Here is a 26954-nt window from a genome sequence, read left to right as displayed (position 1 = left end):
TAAAAAAATAAAATAAGAGGAAGAAAGAAAGGTACAGGCCCAAGTACCTAGTTACATTTTGAGTTGGTTAAAGCCCTTTCAGTTCATTTCCTTAGCCTGATCCTTGACTCCCTGAAACAGTGCTCATATATTTTCTTTTTTTCAAATTTTATTAATTTTTATTGGAAAGGCAGGTTAGATTCACAGAGAAAAGGAGAGACAAAGAGAAAGGTCTTCCATCCACTGGCGCACTCCCCAAATGGCTGCAATAGCTCTGCAATGGAGCTGAGCTGATGCGAAGCCAGGAACTTCTTCCAGGTCTCCCATGTGGGTACAGGGTCCTAAGGCTTTAGGCCATCCTCGACTGCTTTCCCAGGCTGCAAGCAGCGAGTTGGAAGGGAAGTGGAGCAGCTGGGATATGAACTGGCACTCACATGGGATTCCTGTGCTTGCAAAGTGAAAATTAAGCCATTGAGCCATCTCACTGGCCTTGCTGATATCTTTGATAAGCATTTATCCCCACCCCTGCTCCCTGCCTCAATGTGCTTTCCTCCAACTCCTCCCCATTTCTCCTGAGAAACCCCAGGAGGCAGGACAAGGGCCACCCTTGTGCGTACTCAGGAAGCCCAGAGGATGGCAAGGATGCCCTTCCTCCTGGTAAGGGCCCACTCCCCATCTGATCCTCGGAGATCAGGCACCCTGTGTGGGAGAATCAGCTCGGGGCTTCCAGCTGAACACTGACAGTTTCTGTTGAAGGTAACAGGTTTTGTAAGGAAAGAAACCAAAGTTATCATGCTCTCTGAGGCCCAGGACAAGATGATGAGAAAGATCACCCTGGCTCTGCTTACAAAGGGGTCTCCTGGGGCAGGGGCGGGATGGCGGGGAGCACTGGATGCACCTCTGTGACAATTGTAGGGAAGCCCACGGCAGCACTGCCCCTAAGGCCTAGAGCAGTGCTGCCTGATGGACACGGCCACCTGCTACAGGTGTTTTCAAAGGAGTCCTGCTTCATCATGAACACAGGGAATGCAGTAGTGAAATGAAATGCATTTTTACTTTCCTTGCGTTTTTTAAAAGAAGATTTATTTATTTTTATTGCAAAGTCAGATATACAGAGAGGAGGAGAGACAGAGAGGAAGGTCTTCCATCTGATGATTCACTCCCCAAGTGACCGCAATGGCCGATGCTGAGTCAGTCCGGAGCCAGGAACCAGGAACTTCCTCCAAGTCTCCCACATGGGTGCAGGGTCCCAAAGCTTTGGGCTGTCTTTGACTGCTTTCCCAGGCCACAAGCAGGGAGCTGGATGGGAAGTGGAGCTGCCGGGGTTAGAACCGGCACCCCTATGGGATCCCAGCACATTCAAGGCGAGGATTTTAGCTGCTAGGCCACTGTGCCGGGCCCCTTCCTTGAGATTTAATTCCTTAGAGCTAAACTTTGTATTGCCACCCGTGGCCAGTCCTGCTTTAGTGGCCAGTGCAGCTCTAGAGGAAATGGGGCTCTGAGAGGACTAACACGTCCCATGCAGATTGTGCACAATTGCTGTGCAATGCATGCACATGCACACAAGCACACACAATGCTTGGCTGGGGAGACTTAGGAAGCCCCCAGACACAATGTCCTTTTATAAACAGCTCACTGTTGGGGACTGACATTGTAAAACCACTGCCTGCAATACTGGAATCCCATGTGGACACTGGTTTGAGTCCTGGCTGCTTCAGTTCCAAGCCAGCTCCCTGAAAATGGCCTGGGGAAAGCAGTGGAGGATGGTGGGAGACTTGGAAGAGGCCCTGGCTCCTGGCTTTGGCCTGGGCCAGCCCCAACTTTCCCTCTGTCTCTCCTTCTATCACTATGACTCTGACTTTCAAATAAATAATAAATAAATCTCTCTTAGAAACAAGCTCACTGTTTAGATATTCTTATCTCAAGGGAGGCAGGGCTGCCAGTGATCACAAACGTGCCCTTGTGCTGTTTTTCTTTGTCCTTGCACAAGGGAGATAAGCAAAGGAAAACTTCAGGAAACCGTGCCCTAAGACATCTGTCCGCAGTGGCCCTGAGCCTTGGAAGCTGGCTCCCACACCTCTAACCCTGGGGTCAGTTGTGTGTGGGCGAGGCCTGGCCACAGGAATGCCAGCCTTGCTAGGAGGCTGGTCTTCTTTCCAGTTCTGGACCCAGAGACTTGGCCTTCTGGGAGAGTGTGGAGCTGGGAGGGCGGCTCTTTTTTTCCTGTTTTACGGAGGTGTGTATTTTGAGCGTGGCGGGTGGGTGTACTGAAGTGTGCATGACGCTGGTTTATAAAGTTTGACTTCATGACAGTGCAGAAGTTCCGTTTTTTTGCTGTCCATCTGGTTTTCGCCAAGTTGCATGAGATAGCTAACATGCAGTAGAAAACAGGCTTTGCGTTAGATGATTTGCCCCACCATAGGCTACACGTGTGTTCTGAGCAGGTGCAGGCAGCCTTGACCAAGCTGGGTGTGAGGTGTGTGGGCAGGTGTGTGATGTGCATTTCCGTTTACGATGATTTCATCTGCAAGCCTAGTAGTGTATGTGGCTACTGGGAGAGTTGATCCTCTTCTACTGCTGTCCCCACTGCTTTGTGCCCAGCCACGTTCTGCCATGTCTGTTGAATGAATACTTTCTGTCTGGCAGAGCACCCTCCAGGACACAGCTCCGCTCATCCTCTGCAGACCCCTGCCCTTGCCTGCTCCCCATCAAGTCTCTCCTCCGTTCCCTTTGCCCAAAGCTCACAGATGCATGCTTCATTTTGCAGCACAGCAAAATGTGCTAAAAGCCGCTTCCTAACACATTGTGACCCAGCTATTCCAAATGTCCAGAAAGTATCCCTGCCCTGCCGTCTCCCCGTCAGCCCTGTGACTCTGCGGCCATCTGGACAGTCCTCATCAACAGGGGTGTCATTGTGTCCTAGCCTACTCCATGCAGATGGGGACAGAGCCCCTCTGTGCAGGCCAGGATTTCCTGTGCACTGGCTGCTCACTCTGAACGGCCAAAGGAGTGTCCCCTTGTACCGTATGCCACAGCCACAGCCCTTGGCTGCAACCTGCCCTTTTTTCTTTTCCTGTCCCGTCTCCTTCCCACCTAACATGAAGTTTATCCTTCTAGCCGTTTTTAGGTGGCGTTCATTGTCTTCACATCCTGGTGGCCGTGACCATTAGCATCTGCAACATTGTTTTTATCCTCTCCAACTGAACCTGTGTTTCCATGAAACAGGAACTCTGCAAGCTTCTCCACCCCTCCGGTCCCTGGATACATGTCCCTCTTCTACATACCTCTCATGAATGGAATTGTGTAGTATCTGTCCCTTGGAGTTAGTATCTGTAACATCTGTGCTTTCACATAGCATGGTGTTTTCAGGGGTGATCCGTCCTGCGGCATGGATTGGAATCTCACTTGTGTTTCATGCTGTTCCACACCTGTATGGTCCCTTTTGATTATCCTTTTACTGTCTGACGGACGTGTGGGTCGCTGGTCCCCGGGGGCTTGGTTGCAGGGTGCTGCCGTGGATGCTGACTGGCAGCTGCCTGGTGAGACTCTGTGTTGGCTCCCTTGAGGAGGGCACATGAGCGCGGCCACCGGACCTCAGGCTGCTCCTGCATTTAGCTCCATGAGGAACCACCAAGGCGTGTTTTCCAGGGCTTGTCCCATTTTGCATTTTTGACATCTGTGCACGTGATTATTTTTTTTTAATTCCTAACATCAGCCTCAGAATAATGCATGTTTGTCGTAAGAACATCCAAGGATGCAAGGGGAGTGCCAGGAACAGCAGCAGCCCACCTCACACAACCCTACCTATTGGGCTCCTGCTGCTCCCATGTTGGTGTGCATCTGCACTAGCGTCTTCCCGTGTGTATCCAAATACGCGCCTTTACACTCAGGCGTTTCAACAAACACCGTGTGGTACACACATGGCCCTGCTGCTTGCTTTTTTCCTGTGATCCCGAGGGTTGGGCTGCTTGCTGTTCCGTTTTGTGGTTGGCCCCTAGGGTATTTATAGCTCACAGGGCACTGAGAGGCAAGTGACTGGTTTACCCATATTTTTTTTTCTCTCTCTCTCTCTCTCAAACCATACTGCATTTATGACCTGCACAGGTGAGAACCTTGCTATCTTCCCTGCCTGTCTCTGCTTCTCCCAAGCTGCTTTCTGCCTCCCGTGCAGCTGAACTAAGCAGAGCTCTGGGCTTCCTGGTGAATGAGAGCCACCCTACCTCCCCAGCTTTAGCAGACTGGCAGCCACAGCCAGAGCCACTGCCAGGCATGATGTCTCCTCTGGGGATACCAAGAGTCAGCCTTCACCCAGGCAGCTCAGAGCTAGGTGAAGTGTGCAGGGAACTAGCATGTGCATGTGTAGTTGTCAATGGAGGCTGCACTCTGGCAGCTGGCACTGGGGGCAGGAGTGGTATCTTTCCTAGTGGCTGGAGGGCCCTCAAGGCACCCAGTCCCTCCAGCACATGCCCCAGAAAGACCTGGTCCCTGTGAAGCCAGGAACAGCCCTGCCTTGCCAGCCTCTTGTTCCACAGAGCCCCAGGCAGCTGGTGGAGAGTATACAGAGGCCTGGAAAATCCATCAGCTGTATAATCAGCCCTGCATCTTGGCCGCCTGACTCTGTTTATTGCTTCCTGTCCCCGAAGGCCCTTTACAAACAGAGTGGCTTTGAGGGGGGTGAGCTGGACCTGGTGGGTGGCCTGCCCCTGCCAGGCATCCTTGGTGCGCACAAACAGGCAGCTTCCCTGCACGGGCCTGTGCCTCCCCACCCAGCAGAGTCGGAGAGAGGATGGGAGCTGGGGGAGAAGGAGACAAAGGGAGGGCAAGACCCTGGGGGAAGCTGGGGACTTTGTAATTGACAAGGGAGGGCTGCTTTCTCCTAATTTCCTTGACACCCGGGAGGTCAGGCTCCGATGAGGTACAGAAGAGGAGCAGGATCAAATTGAGCTGGCTGCAGGGTGCTGAGGGAAGGGCTGGCTGTTCCCAGGGACCTACCATGGGACTGGGATGGAGCAAGAGCTCATGGGCCTGCTCACAGTCTCTTTTATTGTCATTTGTATTCCATTTTTTAGAAACCAAATTTTTTTCCTGGTGACCATGCCCAATTCTCCCCCCAAGTAAACTCATGGCTTCGCTGCCTTTTCTGCCATGGCTGGGGGCTGCCATGTGACTCTGGCCCCAACCAGTGCTGGAAACAGCGTTGGAGACCAGTATTCCTGAGGTTTTCTACATTCTGGGAAGGGGCTGGGATACCTTCTCCGAGCTGTCATGTCTGACTCTCTTAAACCCCGAGTCACTTGGCCAGAGTCCCCTCCCTCCCCTCTGCCTTGCCGCTGCTTTGTTTGACTCCTGGGATACTGTGGGCTACAAAGCCCTGGGGCTGTGAACCCCACCTGGGAGTCCTCTCTGATTGCAGAAGCAGTGAAGCCTTGGCCCATCCTTGCCTAGTCTCTCTATGGCCCTGCTGTGCAGGTGGCCTGTCTAAGCAGACTCCCCTTGGAGACGTGTGTGTGTGTGTGTGTGTGTGTGTGTGTGTGTGTGTGTGTTGTGTGTGTCTGAACCTGAGCCTTGCGTTATGCAATTCTGAGCCGGCCTCACCCTTGCAGCTCCTTCCTGAAAGTGAAATGCTACAGTCCTTGCTCAAGAACAAAGGCCTCGAGCTCAGCCATGCATGGTAATCATTTTCCAGTGTGGCCACTTCCTCCTGCCTGGTCTGACTCACCCTGGCTGCTGCCCCGCGTGGCTGCCATGGAGACACAGCTTGAAGAGAGCCCCTGCCAGGGTGGGGAGGCCCTGCTAGGTCTCCCCTAGCAGAGGAGGCGTGTGGCAGGACTGGCCTGCTTACTTCTGAGCTGGGATGTCCCCACTTGTTCCCCTTTTCCCTGCTTTCTGGCTCACCCACTGCATCCACACGCTTCCTACAGCTGCTGCTGTCTTCTCTGGGGAGAGGGAACCACTGCTAGGCTGACCCCCCTTTTTGCTTCCTCGAGAGGTCCAGTGATTCATTATTTTTGTTTCCCTAAAGCAGATTTGTTCATTTGAAAGGCAGAATGAGAGAAAGAGACACCGTCAATGATTCAGAACCTTAAAAACAAAAAACAAAACAAAACAAAAACATAGCAAATTATTTATTTGAGTGGCTCAGTGACAGAGAGAATCTTCTGTCTGTGAGTTCACTCCCCTACAGGCCCACAATGATCCTGGCTGGGCTGGGCTGAAGCCAAGAGTCAGGACTCCCATGTGGGTGGTGGGAACCCAAATACTTGGGCTGTCATTCACTGCCTCCCATGCACAACAGCAGGAAACTGGATTAGAAGTTGAAATGCAGAGTAGCCAAGACTCTAACCAGGCATTCCTCTAAGGGGCTCAGATGTCCCGAGTGGTGGTTTCACTTGAGGAGGACTGCACCAACCTCCAGAGATCCAGAGACTTCGAAGGACAAGTCTCACATGTTTGCCACCTCTAAGCAGTGTTTGAGCACTGCCTGAGTACCTCGTGTTTCCATGGTGACCATCACAGGTGCCAAGGACTGAAAAGGGCCTAGCTGCTCTGTAAGCCTTTTGCGCAGCCCTCGTACCCCTTAAGCTTGGATACCTTGCAGCCCACTTTTGGGTAGGGCTTGTTCTGGCTACGCTGTCTAGAGGTCCAGCACCTGGTGCCTGTGCTGCACTGGGAAGAGGGGAGTGCCCCATCTTCCCTTCCCAGGCCTGCCACTGCCCCATGAGACACAGAGCAGGCACAGGTTGGGGCTTGTGGGATGATTGGCAGTGCCTTTGTCTGACTACTGTTGACCAAGCCCAGGTGTGCAGGCCCAGTGTTTACAGACGCTTGGTGGGCTGGACTGGGGCTGGGATGCTGAAAATAGCTGTTCTGGGGATAGGGAGGTGGCATGGCTCTCCCAAAAACCACTCATTGAGGCCTGGAGCCAGAGGTAAGGAAGCTTCGGAGACTGAATCACGAGACAGCAGCTCTTTGTAACCAGTATCTCCTGAGGACACTGGTGCCACAGAGATGGAACAGGTTGTGCAACCTGCTTCCTTTGGCCATGGGCCACCTGTCCCTCCCCCACCCCCCACAAACACACACAGAGGAAGTCAGGGGTGAAGGGAACCTTGGGCGTCAGTCACAGCTTCCCCCAACCCCGCTCAGTTTCTAGAAGGGAGCCTGGCAGTACAGGAAGTACAAGGACCAATCTAAGGTTATTGCATTAGTTAGTGAGGAAGCCAACACCAGCACCTAGGTCTCAAAACCGCATCATTTGGCAAGCTAGTACTATTTACCTGGGAACTGGTCAACATGCAGATTCCCAGGCCACAACCCAGAGATTCTGTTGGAATGATGGGATGCTGTTGGTGCGCATTAGGGTTTGCGTGAGCACGTGCACACGGGACAGTGGGACTGTCACAGATCACAGCTGCTGGTTCAGCTGAAGACTGAGTGCTTGGGGTGGATGGGAACGTTCAAGAAGAATCCTGAAAAGAGTGTCTGTGTCCTATGGTTGTGTGGCCTTGGGTGCTGAGCTGGTGTCGGAGCCTGTTGGTGCATGCAGGGGCAGAGACTGAGTGCCAGAGCAGGCTTGTGTGTGCGCCACACAGGGAGCGAGCCGAGCCCTGGCCTGGCATGGCTGGCAGATTGGAGTTCAGAACCCAGCTCTAAACCCAACTTTGCAGCCCTGGACCGGTAACCTCTGGCCACACATATGCCCCCCACAAGTGAGAACAGGAGACTTCTCCTGTGTGGGCAGGGTGTGTGGGGAGGAGTGAGGGCAGCAGGTGGGGAGGGGACATCTGGCAACTGGCCAGGGGAGCCCTGCCACTGCACAGACCAGCAGAGCGGGGGCGAGGGGAGGGCGGCTGTGGGACGTAGCTGGCCCGGTGCAAAGTGGCTCTAAACAATACCATCTGCTGTCTGGGCTGGGCCCTTCTTGTTCTTGGTGGAATTTCTGATGGTGTCCAGGCTCAGGGGTGGGGGGGAGGGGAGCGGCAGCGGTGGGGGGCGTTGGGGGGACCTCCTGGCTGCAGCTGCCGCCTGCTCTTTTGAAGCTCAGCCTTGGGCCAGCCTCCCCCTCGCAGCCTCTGTTTGGCTCCCCAGGCTGGGCCTGCATTCCTTAGCTGCCTTTCTGAGGGCCATGCTGCCTGCTCCTGCAGTCCAGAGCTTTGGAGGCCCCTCTTGCCCCCGGCCTGCCCCCCCAGTGAGAGTGGCCTCGCCTGGGCAATATTCCAATCACTTCTCCCCTTTTGGCAGCTTAGGCATGGGCAGGGTATGGGCAGGAAAGAAGAGAGGGGCTGCAGGCCCAGCTGCCTGCTCCTCCCTCCCAGCCGTCACGCTGCAGGCCAAGGTATCCCCCAGATCCTCAAATCCCCAGGCTGACTCCAGAACCATGTGGTCTTGGGGCCTGAAGGGCCTAGGACAGGCTCATTCACAGCTGCCGCCGACTGTGGGGCTGAATGTGCTGTGTATGTCTCTGGCAGCAACTCCCATCAGCAGACCTAGCTGAGAAGGCTTGGGAGGCCCCGTTTTAGAGATAAGGGCTTGGGCTGAAGGCTCGGGAGGTTGGCTTAAGTCAGCACCAGCTATCTCCTGGCTCTAGTCCCGGTTTTGGAGCCAGGAAACACCAGCCTCAGGTTCCCCTTCCGAGGAGTTTCCTGGCCAGACCACCTGCTCCCCACATCCCACCTTGTGTCCAGGTGGCGCCCTCCAGGCCATGGTCTTACCTCCAGTCAGCTGCCAGGAGGCAGACAGGTCTGGAAAGGGTGGGGGCTGTTGTGCTTCAGTCTGAGGTGGGATGAAGATAAAGGGCCCGTGGAGTGACCCTGGGAACTAGGCTGGATCAGAATTCTAAGTTTTCTGCTGTTAAATTAGCACAAGGAGCATCTTTAGGTATACAGTGGGCACATGTGAAAATGTATCTGCAGGTAAATTCTACAGACGCGGAATTCATGAATCGGCAGGTGTGTGCCCTGTGTGCATGGTTGAGCGGGTTGGGACTACTATGCCTCTCTGATCCCAGGTTTTCCAGGGCATTCTCACCTTAGGGGGGCATCAGCTGCTCTCACACCTCAAGCCCCAGCCCAGGGACCCGGAGCAGTGTCCTGCTGCTGTCCTGCCTCAGCCCCTGTGGAGAGGCCTGCCTGCATGTCGGTGGAGGGAGAGCCTCAGGGACAGGCAGCTGGCCCTGCTTGGCGAGAAGCTGGGCCTGGGCCAGGATGAGCTCATGCCTGGAGCCAGCCCAGCCTCTCCACCTGCACCTGAGCTGCCAGGAGCCCCCTTCCCCCAGTATGGGCCGGCTTCCTGGCTTCCAGGGCTGTGCGCATACTGCAGCAGGCATCTGGCTGTGGAGCGGCAGCCCCTGTCCGCTGAGGCTTGAGCTCTTGCAGGTGGCTGGGTTGAGTTTTTTTGGCTGGGCTGCTGGTATTTGTTGATGAGAGTGGGATTGTTGTGGAAATAGTCCCCAGCCAGCTCAGGTGGTGGGGAAAACAGTTGGTTGCTCAGGCAACTTAACAACTTGCATAGGGTAGGGAAAAGGGTTTGATGAGGACACTGCCCTGGTGCTGTCTCTTTTTTTTTTTTTTTTTTTCCCTACTGGGACTTTCCCTGCTGACCCCTCCTCCCTTGCTTCATGGACATGAACAGCAGCCCTTTCAATCTGGAGGCCCCCCCAGGCCTCCCCAGGGCCAACTCTGCCCTCTTAGAGAGTTCAGTTCCATTTCGTTCTTGTATTGTGCTGTAAGCCCAGCTCTAGGCTTGGCTCCGGGGAATCCCGGGTAGAGGCCAAGCCTGCTGGATGCTGAGTGTTAAATCTGAAGTCAGACCTCCTGGGTTGGAAGGTCAGCGTGGCCACTTGACTGTGTGACCGTGAATATGTGACTTGACTTTTTTTGCCTTATTTTTAAAAATACTAATTTTCATTTTATTTGAGAGGCTGAGAGATCTAGAGTTTTCCTATGTGTTGACTCACCATCCAAATACCCACAACACCAAGAGTTGGGCTGACGCCAAGGCCTCCATCTGGGTCTCTCACCTGGTTGGCAGGTCCTTGAGCCATGCCCTGCCTCCTCCCAGGGTACATGCATAGGAAGTTGGAGTCAGGAGCCGAGGCTGGACTCAAACCCCGGGCACCTAGAAGTGGGATGCGGGCATCCCAAGAGGAGTTTTAAAACCACTGGAGCCTGTCTGCCCTGTGTGTGAATGGAGATGGTAACAGCAGCAGGTGCCTCCCAGGGTTTAGAGGGGACCCTAAAAGAGTAAAGGCTTGTAAGGCACTTGGGAGACCGGCCACGGTACAAGGAAGTGTGCTTCTGTGGCGATGGCCAGCGTTTCCCCCGCCACCCCCGAGTTGGCTGCACGGAGAGCCCCCATTCTTTATGTCAAACAAGCATCACCTTGGTGTCTGGACGGGTCCACTGTCCGCCTGAGAGCTTAGCCCACCCCTGGGCCTCTGGAGTGCCAGTGAACCATGGGAGCCATTTGCCCAAGAGGCAGGAACCGGCAGGATCTTACTCGCTTCCCTTGCCCTGGCCTGACAGATGTAATGGAGTGGGCGTGGTCCTGGAGTCGGGCAGTGTGCAGCCTGCCCAGCTGCACCAGGCTGCCCTGGGCAGACAGGTCCTGCCCCTTAGTGTCTCTGCCTGGCCGCCGTCCTGCGGACTGGGTGGGGAAGCCGTGGGCCTGCTTCTCTTCTCTGTAGCTCTGCTGCTTTGTAGCTCAGAGTGTCGGGAGTGCTTTCATTGAGTCCTCATGCTGGGCAGGCGAAGGAGAGATGAAAGGCCCGAGAGGCCTGGAGCCAATGCAGGGTCATGCAGCAGGACTTCGTGGAGTTGTCGGTCTCTCACTGACTGTGCCCCTCCAGTGGCTGTGCCCAGGGTTCTGTGCCCTGCCTCAGCTCGGGAAGGGACTGGCTAGGTTGCACCGGGGCTGTTCGGGCGGAGTTTCCATCAAGTTGTTTTGGCGTATCAGGGCAGGAGCAGGCCCGGCATTTAAAGGTCAGCCAGCTTTTGAAGCTGCAGCGACATTAATAGTGTTGGGGGGAAAAAAAGCCTGTGCAGGGCCCGGAGGACAAGACACCTCTGTCCTGGTTGTCCTCCCCGTTTCCAGCACAGATAGACACACACACCCCTAGAGCCTGGCTTTGCTTATTCCTGCCCCTCTTCCTTTTGAGGGGGGGTCTCTGTGGCTCCCCAGCCCTGCATCCCTGTCGAGTCCCAGTAGCCTCCCCATGTCACAGGCCCTCAGTCTGGCCTGCTGGTGTTTGCAGCTGGGATGCCCAATGAGACCGAGTGAGCTGACCAGCAGCTTGCACCTCAGAAGGCTCTGTGGAAGCCAGCCCTCAGCTCTTATTCCGGGCTTGCCCACAGCATCCTGCTGCAAAGGGTTCTACAGTTCAACACCTCCTGGATGGATTAGTGATGTCTGGCAAGGCCAAGGGTAGGCAGTGGTGGTGTGAGTGGGTCTGCCAGAGGATGGGGGTGGGACAGGTGCCTGTCATGGAGAGAAGCTGCTGTGTGTGTGTGTGTGTGTGTGTGTGAGAGAGAGAGAGAGAGAGAGAGAGAGAGAGAGAGAGAGAATCTTCCCTTGGGAACCTGAGCCCTGCGACACCATCTAGTGGTCTGGCCTGGTGGTGCCACTGGGCTGGGCCCCAAGCACAGGCGGGAAGTGATCCTGGTAGGCAGGGAGCTCGCAGGGACAGGGTTGGTTGGTCTGGACACTTCCAGAAGAGTGATCCCCTAGAGGCACAGCAAAGAGCTGGCCTTTGGGACCTCTGGCTGCTCAGTCCCCACCTCTTCCTGAGACTTCCAGTGCTAACCTCACTTTGTCAGGGCTGAGGTCAGGTCAACCCAAAGAGGGGGGTTGGCCTCCTGCCCCTGGGAGCTGATACTGGCAGGGCTGCAGGACCAGCCTGCGATTTGTTTGTGTGCTGGTGGCCACAGGCCCTAGCCATGTGCCTGGACCGCCACAGCCTCAGACACAACATCTGGCAAGTGGAGCAGTGCTGCACTCCCTCGTACCTGGCAGGTGTGCTGTGAGTGGCTGGTGATTGGGCAGAGGGGAGGGGCTCTGGAGCCACCTGGCTCCCCTGCCTGCACCTGGATGAACACAAAGGACTGGGTTGCTGAGTCCAAGCTGGAGAGGGAGGAAGACACAGCAGGAGGTGTGGGGGACTTGGATCAGCGGCCCCAGCTGGGAGCGTACCGGGCTTGTTGGTGGGCAAGGAGCCAGGGTGGGGGTGGGAGAGTGAGGGTCTGTGTGCAGGTGTGTGTGTGTGTGTGTGTAGGCTTGTTAGACAGGACTGTGTAGGGCCACAATGGAGCTCTAGGTTGTATTCTGAGGACTTTGGGGAGCAGATCAAGGCTCAGGGGTGGCATGAGCACCGCCTGAGTGGGAGTGAGAGGAGCCGGCAGAACATGCAGGAGAAATCTGGAAGCAGCTGAGGCTATAGCCCTGGGATCGGATCACATTGCCCAGGGGGAGTGTAGAGCTGGGAACCTGGCCAAGGTCTGTGCCCCGGGCACAGGAACCTGTGTCATCGGATACTTAACCACACCGAGAGCACTCAGCCCTCCCACCCCTGGAGGTGCTGTCCTTGCTTTGATAAACAAGGAAGAGGGTTCAGAGAAAAAAATCTTGCCCTGGTCTGGTGGACAGGCTTTCCAACCACGGGAGGCCAGGGGGGGATTGATGACCTTGGACAAGGCTGAGTGAGCCACACCACCAGGGTCAGGTTGCCCACCTCCCAGGCCGGTGGGCAGTGACTCAGGCCCTGGCCTGAGCTTATGCTAGGGGTGGAGTTTGGCATCTTGCCCCTCACTGTGCTGCCAGGATTCCTTTAGCAGGGAGGCAGAGGCTTGGCGGTGGACCTGGCTCCCTGGGACCTGATGGCGGCCAGGTGTGGGGTTTCGGCTTCCTGGTCCTCACATGACCCTCAGCACCAGCTGTGGAGTGCCCTGAGAGAGGCCTGCTGGGCTCAGTGTGTTTGCCCACCTCCTCTGTCAGAAGCAGTGGGTCAGGGCTGTCGCTCTGGCTTCCCTGCCAGAGCTCAGTAGCTGAGCCCAGGTAGGTGCTATGCCTTCCCCAAGGCTTTGGGGAGCTGGCTCAGGAGCAGAGCCAAGAGCCTCCCTGCAGACACCCTGGGGTGGCCATGTCCTGGGGTGACCATGTCCTCTGGTTGTGCCCAGCTCCCGATCTTGGGCCACATGTGGCTCTTCAACAGTCCCACAAGCCTCACACAGTGTCTTTTGGCTCTTGGGAAGTAGGGGTTTTTTTGTTTGTTTGTTTGTTTGTTTGTTTTGTCAGTGTTAAGAGATGGAGAGATCTTCTATTGCTGGTTTATTCCTCAGATGGTTGTAACAGCCAAGACTGGGCCAGTCCAAAGCTAGGAACTGGGAATTTCCTCTGTGTCTTCCATGTGGTGCTCACGGGCCTAAGCATCTAGGCCATCCCCTGCTGCTTTTCCAGATGCGTTAGCAGGGAGCAGCCAGGTCTTCAACTGGTCCGCACATGGGATGCTGGTATTGCAGGCAGTGGCTTTCCCTGCTTCTTTCAAGGTTGTTCCCATTGGCACAATACCAGTGGTAAAAAGGCAGCCTGGCATGGGTGGCCCTGACCCTAAAGGAAGTCCTCCTGCTCCCAACCACTTGCCACACCTTAGCCCTGGCCTCAGACTCTGCCATTGATTGCAGGGGGCAGCAGTCCTCTGAGAAGTGGGGACCCTTACAGCCTTACCTGCTGCTAATTCTAGGCAGCTTGGCTTTGGGTGACAGGGGCAGGGAGGCGGGGGGGAGAGAGAGAGAGAGAGAGATCTTCCATCTGTTGGTTCATTCCCCAAATGGCCACAATGGCCAGGTCAAAGCCAAGAATCAGGAGCTTCCTCCAGGCCCCCCATGCAGGTACAAGAGCCTAAGCACTTGAGCCATCCTCTGCTGCTTTCCCAGGTCATAAGCAGGGAGTAGGAACAGAAGTGGAGCAGCCAGGACATGAACTGGTGCCCATATGGGATGCTGGCACCACAGGCAGAGGTTTAGTGTTCTATGCCACTGTGCTGGCCCCTAAGTGACATTTTTGTGAATCCAATTCTGCATCTGCAAGTCACCATCTTTGGCCACTATCTCCTCATCCCAGAAGCTACCTCTGACACAGAAGTCTCAGCTTTGCTGTGTCCCAGGCACCTGTCTTCTAGTCTGGGGTCTTGGGCTGCTCATCTTTAACAGGGAACAGCATAAGTGGCTGGGTTAACACTCTCGGTCGCCTACACATTACAGTGTGCACATAGAATGATGCTGTTCAGGACTGCACTGGGATCAGTGGAAGAGGCTCCGTGGGCTGTGGTGCCCTGGGCTGTCCTAGCCAGCCCCGCCTCCCCTGGGACTGCAAGGATCAGTATCTCCTCTCCAAAGGAATACCAAGGTTTGGCATCCCGATGCTGGGAGGAACCCCCTGCCCAGCCCCGCAGGGAGCTGCTTGGCCCAAGGCTCTTGGCTCTCCTCCAGCCAGCGGGAGCCATGCTGAGAGTTGGTTCCCTTCCTTGGCACTGATGCCCCAGGAGCAGAGGGCATGGCCAAGGCACAGATTCCAACAAGGACTGGAGGTGTGAAGGAGGTCCCTGAAGCGGGCCATGGCTGAACGTGGTCCTACTGGAATTCGAATCACTGCCTGCTGCTTGTGGGTGGCCAGGGTGCAGGTATGCTAGGGGCGTGATTCACAGGCTGAGTGAGTGGGGCTGCCTTCTTTCTGCCCTCACACGTGGCAGGTGAGGTCCCAGTTTCATTTTTGGGCATTTGCCTTTGGCGCAATGAGAGCTGAGTCCTCTGCCACTCAAACTAAATTGCTGGCGAGATCAGGGACATGGGCCTTGCCGCAGGCACTGACCCTTATGTGGGATGACACCAGGGCATGTCCTCAGTCACCAGGACAGAGCCCCTGAAGGGAGGGGCCTTGTGCAGAGCCAGGGCAGCATGCTCCGACCTTCTGCAGTGTCCGGGTTGGGTGTCACACTTGGCTGCCTCTCTGTGTTCCTTCTCATTACAAACAGCTTAAACCCATCATTCGAGGTTACACCTCTGTGTTTCCTCAAGGAATGGCTTTGGTCTCTGTGTTGTGTCCTTATCTGGAAATATGGGGGCAGAGGGAGTTGGATAACACAACCTGCTTACCCTGGTCAGCAGGCTACCCCAGGCGGTAGCAGAGAGGAAGTGAGCTTCTATGTTGTGACATGTGCAGGAGGCTACCGCAGCAAGCTGCAGAGAAGGTGTGTAACTTGATCACTCTTCAGGACAGTAAAGGCTGCCATGCAGGGCAGCATGTGCCAAGTGTGGAGATGTGGACACAGTGCATGTCAGCTCTTTCTCGGGGACAGGGGGTGTTTGGTTCTAGAATGTCAGCATCCGCCTGGTGCATGGAGCTTGTGTGCATCTGATTTTCCGTTCTCAGACATATCTGTGTCTCTGGGATTGGGCAGGTCCCCGGAAGACCCCAGGATAGGAACCCTTGGCCATTCCTACCTTCTGCTTCCTCAGTATGGTGGCACCTGAAGCCCCAGGGGAGGGGGAAGATGGGGTCCTGGTTCATGGTGAAAGACCTGGCCCAAAAGCACCGAGGGAGCCACTAGCAGCCATGTGGGGCCAGGCAGTTCGCACCAGTGTTTTTGTGTCAGTTGCTAAGGTGGTAGACCCAGGTACTATAAGAGGGAAATAGGCTTGCACCTGTTTCGTCAAACTGAAAAAAAAAAGTAGACTTTTGTCTACTGCAAAAGACCTTGAAAAATACCCCTATACCCCAGCCTGGCGCAATGACCTAGCGGCTAAAAGTCCTCACCTTGAATGTGCTGGGATCCCATATGGGCGCCGGTTCTAGTCCCGGCAGCTTCACTTCCCATCCAGCTCCCTGCTTGTGGCCTGGGAAGGCGGTTGAAGACAGCCCAAGGCCTTGGGACCCTGCACCCATGTAGGAGACCTGGAGGAAGTTTCTGGCTCCTGGTTTTGGATCGGCACTGCACCGGCCATTGCGGTCACTTGGGGAGTGAATTATTGGACAGAAGATCTTCCTCTCTGTCTCTCCTCCTCTTCTCTGTATATCTGACTTTGCAATAAAAATAAATAAATCTTTAAAAAAAGAAAAAAAATAAAAGCAGCTGCCACAGGGCAAAATTCCTGCAAAGTGGGTAGTGAACATGAGTGTCAGAACCTGATAATTTTTTTTTAAATTTTATTTTTGATGATGTTTACATAGTTGGTCAGGGTGGGAAAGGTCAAGAATCAGGGGAAAGCAGGCAAGACCATTGTTTACACATTTTCTTTTTCTTCTTCCTGTATCTGCAGGAGGGGAGGGTGCAATGGGAGAGACCACGCCCAGCCTCCCCAGTACCCAGTGTCATCCCAGGGTCACCATGTGTAGCATGTTCTGAGGGTTCCACTCAGGTAGTTTTGATAGTTCTGAGATGCTGTTGATATTACTGCTCCAAGGATAAGGAAATCCTTCCAAGGCCAATTGGCTGACACAGTGCACCTCAGAGTCTCCATTTGCCCAGAAGTTTGCCGTCAGTTTCACTGGGGTAGTTGATCAATTTGTTCTGCCCTCCTTGCTATGCAAACCAATGGGTGCTGCAGCCCAACCTAACCCTGCCCACCACACATTCAGCCCTCACATACACCTGAGGGAGCTGAAGCCTGGTCAGGGTGACCCCCAATAACCCTCCTCACTGGACTGGTTCCTCTGCCTGCCAGCATATGCAGTGTACTGGTATGGTCTGTCCCACATCCCATTCAGCTCTCATTTATAACATTGAAGCCTAACTGAATCCAACTGACTCCACCCTCTAGCCCACACTCATACCAGTGGATGCTGCCACCTGTACAGCCAGGCTCTCCCCCAGTCCTGGTTCTCATGCTCACCAGTGAAAGCTACAGCCATTCAGAGAGGTGCCCACAGTCTCCCCAATGGACCCACTTCCTGTCCTGGATCTTGCATACTCCAGGTGATTCTGCAGTCTAGCCCAAGAAGACTTGCCCCCAGTTTGAGCACTTGCCTGCTGATGCTGCAGCAAAGCCCAACCCATCTGCCCTTACTCCAGCTCATGTCTGTACCAGTGGATACAATCGGTTAGCCCAGCCTGGCTTTCCCCCTAACCCAGTTCACATGCAGGCCAACAGGTATTGTAGCCCTGCCCAGCCTGGTCTGTTCCCAATCCCAGCTCTCATGCTCACCAGCAGGAGCAGTGACCCAGGAAGAGTCCCCACTATTACCCTACCAGGCTTTCACACCTCCCCCCATCTTGCACGTGCTGGCAGGTGCTGCGACCCAGTCTGGCATGGCCTGTCTCATCTTGGCATTAGTCAGTGGGTGTTGTTGCCTGCCCTGGCCCAGTCTGCCCCAGTTCCAGCTCACAGTGGTAGGTGCTACCACCCATCCTGGCACAGTCAGCCCCCAGTCCCAGCCCTAATGTGAACTGGCTAGTGCTGTGGCCAGACTCAGCCTGTCCTATACCCCATCCTGGTTCTCAGATCTGCTAGTGGATGTTATGAACTGGTGTAGCCTGGCCTGCTCCCAGACCTGAGCCACAAGTATGCTGGCAGGTATTGTAATCTGGTCTGGTCTGGACTGTGCCCTGACAAAGGAGTTCCCCAAGCTCCTCCATCAGGGCTTCTCTCAGTGGCAGATCTCGCGCACACTGGTGGGTCCTTGGCCTGTGGTGACTTAGTCCACCTCCTGTCCTGGTAGGACCAGTACGCTTGTCCAACTGGCCCAATCCGCAGAACCTGATGATTTTTAGACACACTCCGTTCTTAGTGGTCTGCACTAACAGAAATACAAACTTTTATTAAAAAAAAAAAAAAAAAAAGGATTGGCAGAATGGCAGAGGGAGGGATATCTAATCTACTTGTTCATTTTTTTTACATGACTGCAGCCACCAGAGCTTGGCCAAATGAAAGCCAGGAGCCTGGAACTCCATCCTGAACCAAGTACTTGGGCTGTCTTCCTCTGTTTTCCAGGGAGCATGAGCAGGGAGCTGGACTGGAAACAGAGCAGCTTAATGCAGAGGAGCACAAAGTTGGCCCTAGATAAATGCAATCTTGACAGTGATTTAATCTCTGACTCTAAGTGTGTGACATGGCTTTCCTTTGCAGATGGAAGGCCCTGATTATAGCTGACTGCTCAGGACACTTTGTTGGCCCTGGAAGCCGAAGCCGGCTTGCTTGGGGCAGGGGAACTGGCACTGGTGGGAATGAGAATAGGATATAAGTTGTATGTGATTCCTCAGGATGGCTTTAAGAAGAAACTTCTGTGTGTTTAAAAAAATTTTTTTTAAATATGGAAGGATGCTTTGTGTTTTATGAAAATAAATATGTGTCTGGTGTAAATAAAATATGTCCGCTTGATGCTGGGCGAGGGAATACTGCTTTGCAGAGAAGGGGCTGCTGGGGCCTGGCAAGCAGGCACCAGTGGTGGGAGCTGGGCTTCCATGGGATAGCTGTGGACTTTGTCCTCTCCAGCTGGAAGCTTCTGGAGGCACCAGGGACTCCTCAGCCCAGCCACCCCCTCACCAACCACCTCATCTCCCCCAGATCTGTACTTGGCTGGGGCTTTGATGCTGGTGCTGTGATACAAAAAGATGAGGAAAGTGGGACTGGGTGGAGCTGGTGACCAGGAAGCCAGGACATCTGTCCAGATTCCCTCCTGGCCAATCAGGCTCTTAGGGGGTCCCTGGCAGTATGTGGAGTGGCTGAGAGCAGTGGCTCAGGGACTAGAGGTCTTGGGTTCAAATCCCAGCCTCTTCATTTGTGGCTGTGCCTCAGTTCTCCCATTTGTAAAATGGGCAGCTAGCAATGACCTCAGTGCATTTCCATAGAGTGCTTAGGTCAGCCCAGCCAGAGCATACCCTGGCTCACCATGGCTGTTAGGCTGTTCAACTCCTGGTGGAAGGTACCTAGCAGGTTCCTCCAGCAGGTAGCTAGGGAACCTATTAGGGCTGCTCCCCGCAACCGCATTTCTGTTCCTTTGCCTCCAACTCCATCTCCCTTGGTTGCAGGTGGGACGTGCAGTCCGTGCAATCATCCACGATGGCCCTGCAATGTGGATGACCAGCCCAGTCCAGGCCCTCACCTCAATGGCCCCCTGAGGCCCTGCGTCCTTAACCTCCTGAACTGTAGTCCCTGGTCCTATTCAAGTCCGGCAGTCCTGTAGGAGTGAGCAGCCCGAGTCCGTGGAGCAAGCAAGCAGAAGGAGCCTCAGGAACGCTGGAAACATTCTCCCCAAACAACTCGGCAAAATGACCAGCCTGTTCCGGCGGAGCAGCAGTGGCGGCAGCGCCGGTGGCGGTGGCAGTGGGGCTGGAGCACGTGGGGGTGGGGGAGGCCCTGCAGCCTCCGCTGCTGCCCCACAGGAACTCAACAACAGCCGGCCGGCCCGCCAGGTGCGCCGCCTCGAGTTCAACCAGGCCATGGACGATTTCAAGACCATGTTCCCCAACATGGATTATGACATCATTGAGTGCGTGCTGCGTGCCAACAGCGGTGCGGTGGATGCCACCATCGACCAGCTGCTGCAGATGAACCTGGAGGGAGGCGGCAGCACTTGTGACGACAGCTCAGACTCAGAGGACAGCATCCCTGCGGAGGTAGGGCTCCAGAGTTATGCTCCTGCCAGGTTCCAACCCCAAGTAGCCCTCCTTTCCTTTTAGCCCCTAAGTCAATGGCCTTTTTTAGGCAGAAATCCACACCTCCACTTGGGGGTGTGCCAAATCCTGAGCAGAGGTTATCGGGATCAAGGTGCTTGTCAACAGTGCAAGCCCCTGGGAGAGTGCACCTTGGTCAGAGGAGACACAGCTCACAGTCCAGGGAGGAGCCTAGCCAACGGCTCCAGGAGTCAGGATGTGGGATGTGAGAGATAGTAGGAGAAGCGGAGGGAAGGGCTGACCCGAGGAGGTGGGGGCAGCAAGGGGAAAGGCTCAAGGGGATGCGCTCAGCAGGGGAAAGGCCCCACTGGAGAGCACAGGAGCAGGATGGGGTCCCTACAGGACAGGGGTCACAGCTGGGGAGCCATACCCTAGGACTTGCCAGCTAAATCTTGCAGATCTTAAGAGGCAGCAGGAAGGTGGGTCCAGGCAGTCCTGCTCTGGTGATGCCATGGGGAATGGAGACTGGCTCACTTCCGGCAGCACCCAGCCCTCCTCAGTGCCCTCTAGGGTTCAGTGCACACCTGCCTGCCTCCCCAGTCTCTGAAGAACCTGGGGTGCCTGGTGCCAGTGGGTTGGGACAAGTGTGTTGTCCTGATCCATAGGGCCATCCTAAATGATCTCTCTTTTTAAACTTTCTGTTGATGTATGTTCTTTATTTGAAAGGCAGACAGAGAGAAAGGCACACATACACGCAGAGCCAGGTCTTCCCATCCATTGGTTTACACCCCTGAAACCTGCAGCAGCCAGGGCTAGGCCTGAGAACAGTGGCCCAGGGCCATGCCGAGGTCATCTCTGGGTCTAGGTTCCTCACAGGAGGTGAGGACAGTAGTCAAGCCACTACATGGAGTGTGCAAGGATTAAAAGAGATGAGGGGTAGAGGCAGGTGCTGGGCTTTGTGGTTTAGATGCCTGCACCCTGAATCTGAGCCCTGCTCTGGATCTTAGCTTCCTGTTCGTGTGCATCCTGGGAGGCAGCAGGATTCGACTTGAGGAGTTCACTGGGTCCCTGCCACTCATGTGGGAGACCTGAATTGAAATCTTGGTTTCTGATTGTGGCCTGGCCTGGATTAACTTGGTGGGTAGGGGCGGTGGAGCAGGGAGAAGGGAGGAGAGAGAGAGGGTTAATTTGCAGATGAGTGTTTAGGGTGAGAGCTGCCCATGGGAGAGGTGTCTGCAGACTCGGTCCCTCCTGTGGTATGGTTTGAGCTCCCTGCCTCCCCATGGCTGGCTGGAAGACTTTCAGCCTTTGTGTGCACCCCCCATGGCCCTGTGAATCTGGTGGGAGCACTCTGCATGCCCTCCACTCCTGCTCAGACCCCTGCTCTCCCCGTGGAGACCACGCTCAGCACCCTGCATACCCCACGGTTCTCTTCCCAGCCCCCGGCTTGGAGCACTGCCTGTCCCGGAGGCGGGCGGTCCTGAGCCAGCAGAAAGTGCTTCAGAAAATTTATGAGCAGCAGCTGCACTGACAATAACTGCTGACTGGAGAAAGCCCCCTCTGCAGCGCTGATGGATGGCAGGCAGGCCCGAGGGGTGTCCTGGCCACAGAGAAATAGCTCCTGTCACATCAATGGCCTAGGCCCTTCCCTCCCTCCACCGGCCGCCCACCCCCCAGCGCTTGGCAGGCATCCATCACCCACGGCACGTTAAGCTGGGAAGCAACTGCCTTGAACACTTCAGCACCTTTAGAAACAACCTCCCTACTGTTGATGCTGGTGGGGGAGGGATTGTGGGGCGGAGGGGTCCTCTCTCACAGACTTGGAATCTGTCTTCCTCAAGCTGGCCTGGCCAGCTGTCGGCCGGGCCTAAGGGCCTCAGCGTCTCCTTACTCCTCTCCCAGAGCCTCTGAGGGTCTGCTATTGCAGCCCCAGGAACTGCCTGGCCTCCTCCTCCTAGTGTAGCCAGGGGGCCTGAACTCCTGGAGCCTGGGGGCTGTCTGTGCAGTGGCAGCCATGGTCGCATTGGGAAGAAGTCCTGGGCAGCCTCCTTCTGGGCCTGGACAGAGCTCTCCTTGTCTTAGGCAGAGCATCCTTGGTGTGAATCGGCCAAGTCCTGAGCTGGCCACCATGGCCCCAGGGTCGCAGCACAGCTCTGAGCAGAGGGATGGGGAATGGGGTGAGGCTGCATGCGGAAGCGGCTGCTACAGCTCTTGGTGTGCCAGAGGTGGCCGGGCCGCTGTTCTGTGCAAGTGCCAAACTCCGCTGTGCACAGGAGCCAAGGGCAGTGTCCTCCCTGTGATTTCCTTCCTTTTTAGCAAAGCTCTTACTTATTTGAAAGGCTGAGGGTGACACAGAGGGAGACAGACATGTTCCATCTGCTGATTCACTCCCCAGATAGCTGCAACAGCTAGGGCTGGGCCAGGCCACAGCCAGCAGTCTCCAACTAGGTCTCCCACTGGGCCATCTCTCGCAGCCTCCCAGGGGGCATGTCAGCAGGGAGGAGGGTGAGAAGTTGAGGAGCCATGACTTGCACCTGGACACTCTGTGATGTGGGATGCAGGTACTCCGAGAAGGACATCTTACAGAGCCAAACGCCCGCCCCACTGTTTTTTCCTCTGTGGAAACTCAGGGCAAGGAAAGCAGGGCAGTGGCCCGCCAAGCAGCTGCATTCTTCTGTTCTGCAAAAGCATCTGTTTAAATACTTTCCGCCTCAGAGGAAAGAACGTCAGTGCATTCCAGGGCAGGAGGCCTCCTTGGGTCGGGCTGGCTGCATGTGCACAGAGTGCCTCTGAAGCTGTGTGTGTGTGTGTGTGTGTGTGTGCGCGCGCGCGCGCAGCCTGTGCATGTGCACCAGCCCTCCTGCACCATGTCCCTGCAAGACCCTGTTTGGTTTCAGAGCAGACGTGTGCCAATCAATGCTGCCTGGCCCAGCCTGCACTTCCACAGCCAGACGCAGAGAGAAGTGGTTCTAGAGGTGACTTTTACAAACTTCATAGGGGTGACGTGGGGGTCCGATTCACAGCCTCGGCACCCCTTCTTGTGTTCTACGGGCTTGAAGGAAATGGGGACAGATTGGCGAGGCAGGCAGCAGGCTAAACTATGGGCTGCTCAGGTAGGGTCCACCTGCAGACAGCCCTCTGGGGAAGGGTTCAGGTCAGGCCATGTGGCAGGAACCCCAGCCTCAGCCTCCACCCTCCCCGTTCTCTCCTGGCTCCTGGATATGGTGAGGAGTCCAGGAGGAACTCCCTGGCACCTCTTGCTCCTGAGAATGCAGCTGAGGAGTGCAGGCTTTGCGCCTGCAGGGGAGACCCTTGCTGCCAAACAGTGGTTCAAGGAGACTCCATTCCAAAGTCAGTGTGGCTTCTGCATGTTGCTGAGCTTGGGCTCGGTTTTCTCATCTGTGAAATGGAGGTGACGGTCCATGTCCTACCTGGCTTGGTTGGCTGAGGTTAAGGTGAAATCATCGAAGTGGAAGTGCTTGGAGAGGCAATGAATGATGTTACCACTGCAGAGTTGGCTGGGCATGGAAGAGGGCACAGCCTCCCTGCGTATGTGGCTCGATGAAGTTCCAGGGTGAGTGTGACCCAGTACTAGCACCCAGGTCAGGAAGCAGCCTGGGGCTGCTGTCCTGCCACAGAGGGGTCAGCCATTGTGCGTGACACCAGCATCTCACATGAGAGTTGATCCAAGTCTCGGCTGCTCTGCGTCCATCCAGCACCCTGCTAATGCACGTGGGAAAGCAGTCGAGGATGGTCCAAGTGCTTGGGCCCCTGCACCCAGACCCAGAGGAAGCTCCTGGTTCCTGGTTTCAGATCAGCCCAGCTCCAGCCATTGTAGCCATTTGGGAAGTGAACCAGTAGACAGATCTCTCTCTCTCTCTCTCTCTCTCTCTCTCTCTCTCTCTCTCTCTGTGTGTGTTTTTCCCTTCTCTCTTTCTATAAATCTGCCTTTAAAGTAAAAATAAATAAATCTTTTTTAAAAAAGAAACAAACCACGTTAGCAGACCCTAGGACCTCCAGGAGCCCCTTGTTGTCCTAACCCTTCCCATAGATGCTGCTGAGAACATTCTTTTGGGATCACATTCATTTCTGTCTGCTGAGTGTGCTGGGGTGGTCAGCTGGGAAGAGCCCCAGTAGCTGATGGAGGACAGCAGCATATCTGTCCCCACTTCCCTGGCACTGTATCCTTCCCATGGTACACAGCCTCACCCACACCTGGTTTGGTCTGCATGCTGTTTCAATTCAACGAAGGGTGATTAATCTTTTTTTCTTTGTTGTCTCCAATTTAGATCTTGGAAAGGACGTTGGAACCCGATAGCTCGGATGAAGAGCCCCCACCTGTATACTCCCCGCCAGCCTACCACATGCACATGTTCGACCGGCCTTACCCTCTGGCTCCCCCCACCCCACCTCCCCGGTGAGAATCCCTGGGGTGTTCAGAGTGCAGTGTGACAGGGCAGGGGGGGACCAGGAAACTTGTGTCACAGGGCATACACTTGGGGTTCAGCCTCCGATTTCTGTTATAATCCATGGAGGTGTCAGACTGGGAATGACAAATGTGTGACATGTCGCCTCCCAAGGCCACAGCAAGCATTGCTACCAACTCACCACGCTCTGAGTTAAGAAAGAACTTCAGGATTCTCTCTTTTAAAAAAAAAACAAAACACATATTTTTTATATAAGATTTATTTGTTTTTATTGGAAAGGCAGATATATAGAGAGGAGGAGAGACAGAGAGGAAGATCTTCCGTCCGATGGTTCACTCACCAAGCGGCTGCAACGGCCGGTGCTGAGCCAATCCGAAGCCAGGAGCTTCTTCCGGTTCTCCCACGCAGGTACAGGGTCCCAAGGTTTTGGTCCCGTCCTCGACTGCTTTCCCAGGCCACAAGCAGGGAGCTGGATGGAAGTGGAGCTGCTGGGATTAGAACTGACGCCCATATGGAATTCTGGCGTGTTCAAGGCAAGGACTTTAACCGCTATGCTATCGCATCTGGCCCGAACTTCAGGATTCTCAACACAGCACTCCCAGTCACAGTAGTCAATGGGGTGGTGGTTGTGGGACTTTTTTTTTTTCCTGATTTAAGAAGAAGAATGAGGGCATTCACATCCACTGGTTCATTCCTTAATTTTCCTTGCAGTGGGCAAGGCTTAGCCTGGGCGAACACTGGGAGTTGGGAGCTCAATTCCAACTCCCATTTGGGTGGGTGGTAGGTATGCAATCACTTGAGCCATCATCTGCTTCCTCCCAAAGTATACATTAGTGGGAAGCTGGAGTTCACTTCTAGACCCTCTGGCATGGGGTGGGAGTGTCGTAACCACTAGAGCGAATACTCATCCCCCAGGACGGGCGTTCTTACGCTTTGGGAGCAGGACTCTGTCTGGGGTAGGCTGAAGGCAGGACTGCGAAGTCCCTGGAGACTTCTTCCAGGTTAGGGACTCTTAATTTGGAAGCTTAAGATGCACCTGGTTGCTGGTAGGGTCTCAAGGATCTCTGGGGTGTTTCTCTGGGCTCCCCGTTTTTGGGGTCTCTGCTAGAGCCTAGATTTTCCCTTTTGCCTTGGAGCCACTGCTTCTTAGACTCAGGCCTGGGATGGCTTAGTTGGGGGGCCGGTGTATACAACAGAGGGCTCTGGAAGATATTCCCCCTGGGGAGCTCAGAAGCCTCAGAATGAGCTGGAAATACCAGCTACCATTTCCTCCAAACCCTGCCTACCCCAGCAGCTGATGGCATCTGTACTGCCACACTGGACCAGCCCAGCAAGGACCGCTCTTCTGCTGCTTCCTGCACCCTCCCTCCTGAAGCTGCCTTGGCCGGCCTCTGTGTCCAGCTTAAATGGCCTGCAGGCCAGAGTTCAGGAGAAGCCCGGTCCAGGACCCCTCCATGCCCCTTCGAAGCCCAGCTCTAATCCCTGGGCCACCTCCGGGGCCTCTTCAAGTCTCTCCACCTAAGACATACATGTCCATCTGTGATGGACATCTGTGATGTTACAGGTGCTGACCACATGTGTGCTACAGAAAGCACAGCAGTGTCTTGTGTCCCTGCCCCCCTGGGGGGGAGATCAGAGCTGGGGGCCAAGGGTCTAGCTAGGACCCGAGGGACAGATGTGTGGTGATGTTGGGTGAGTCAGTCTTGCGAAGATTCCCAAGAGGAGCTTCCTTTGCAGAAGGAGGTATATCGTAGCTTATCCTCCGGAGGCTCTGCCTTGAAGAAGGGGCAGTCCCATTAGCCTAGCATCCAGGAGGGATGGGTGAGGAGGCAGAGAGGGAAACTGGGAGGGAATAAATAGCCCCCTGCTAGAGATGCCTGTGTCAGGCCAAGCCCCCAAGGGGTCTGAGACCGCCACTGGGCCCACCTGGTGGCTGCCACAATCAGATCAAGTCTCATCCTAGCCTGTCACCCATTAGCATTAATCCATTAACTGTGAAACATGAGACTGTGGGGGGCTATCATCTGCATGAGTTCTGGGAGCCAAGTCTCCTTCAATGCAGGGTAGATCTGGAGAGAGATGTCCCAGTGGGTGGGCAGAGCAAACAGCAGGTGCCAAGGCCAGGGGCAGGAAAGGAGCAGCTATGGGGAACTCCTGGGAAGGCCAGCTGGTCACAGCAAGGGTGGCTGGGGACCCTCTGAGGCACTTTCCAGGGGCTCTAGCAGAAGAGGGATGTGCTTGTGCTGCTGTGGAAGAGCTGAGGGAACAAAGAAGCCACTTGGGCCCCTTCCTACCGCTGCCAGCCCCTGGCGTGCCTGAGGAACTGTAGATGGGGCAGAGTTGGGGAGGTTGGCATTGCGTTAGCAGGGCACAGAGAGGCAGGTCCAGCCCAGGAGCTGGGTGCCCCGGGCCTGGGACGTGACCTCACCCCTCCTGGGGCCTTAGCGTCCAGTCTGTCGGGTCTGGCCAGCTTCTACCCAGCTCCGCTGGGACGTGGCTGTCTGATTTTGGAGCTCCTCCCCCAGGGCCGGCTCTTGTTGCCATCTGCCTGGAAGCTGGGGTCTCTGCAACCCAGGGGAACCCTGTGCACAGCCGCCTGCTGTTCTTCCACTGAAATGACAGCCTTGAAAGTGTTTGCTTTGCCTCTCAAGGCTCATTTCTGACATTCCTTCCCAACCGCAGTGGAGTTGCCTAGGTTGCCTGGGAAGGGGGGCTGGGGGTGGAGGACGGTGGCGCGGAAGTGGAGGGGACTGTGTTGTGCAGCTGCGGGCTGACCTCATCTCTGCCAGTCCAGGCAAGAGGCCCCTGGGGGCTGGACCTACCCCTCTTCCAGGACCACAGGCTCAGCAGCCAGCCTCCTCCACCTGGCTCCTGCCCCACTGCCAGGAGCAAAGTGGCTGGGAACTCCCTGTGCAATACCGTGACTCCTGCAGCAGTCTCCTGGATGG

General features: G+C 55.3%; 1 protein-coding gene across 2 annotated transcripts in view; it reads left to right on the top strand.

Annotated features, from left to right (window-relative positions):
• The window catches only part of CUEDC1 (CUE domain containing 1), a 72759-nt gene that overhangs the window by 36228 nt on the left and 9577 nt on the right, over window positions 1-26954 (top strand). For both annotated transcript variants that reach the window (XM_058676147.1, XM_004590995.2), the window contains 2 exons: window positions 18995-19582; window positions 23869-23996. In XM_058676147.1, coding sequence (XP_058532130.1) covers window positions 19235-19582; window positions 23869-23996 — 476 coding nt within the window. In that variant the 5' untranslated portion in view covers window positions 18995-19234. Of the gene's footprint in view, window positions 1-18994; window positions 19583-23868; window positions 23997-26954 lie in introns of those variants that run through there.

Source organism: Ochotona princeps, chromosome 17 (genome assembly GCF_030435755.1).
Source record: "Ochotona princeps isolate mOchPri1 chromosome 17, mOchPri1.hap1, whole genome shotgun sequence".
Classification (NCBI taxonomy): Eukaryota; Metazoa; Chordata; class Mammalia; order Lagomorpha; family Ochotonidae; genus Ochotona; species Ochotona princeps.
The sequence above is the reverse complement of the archived record's forward strand: the minus strand, read 5'-3'. Positions and strand labels throughout refer to the sequence as shown.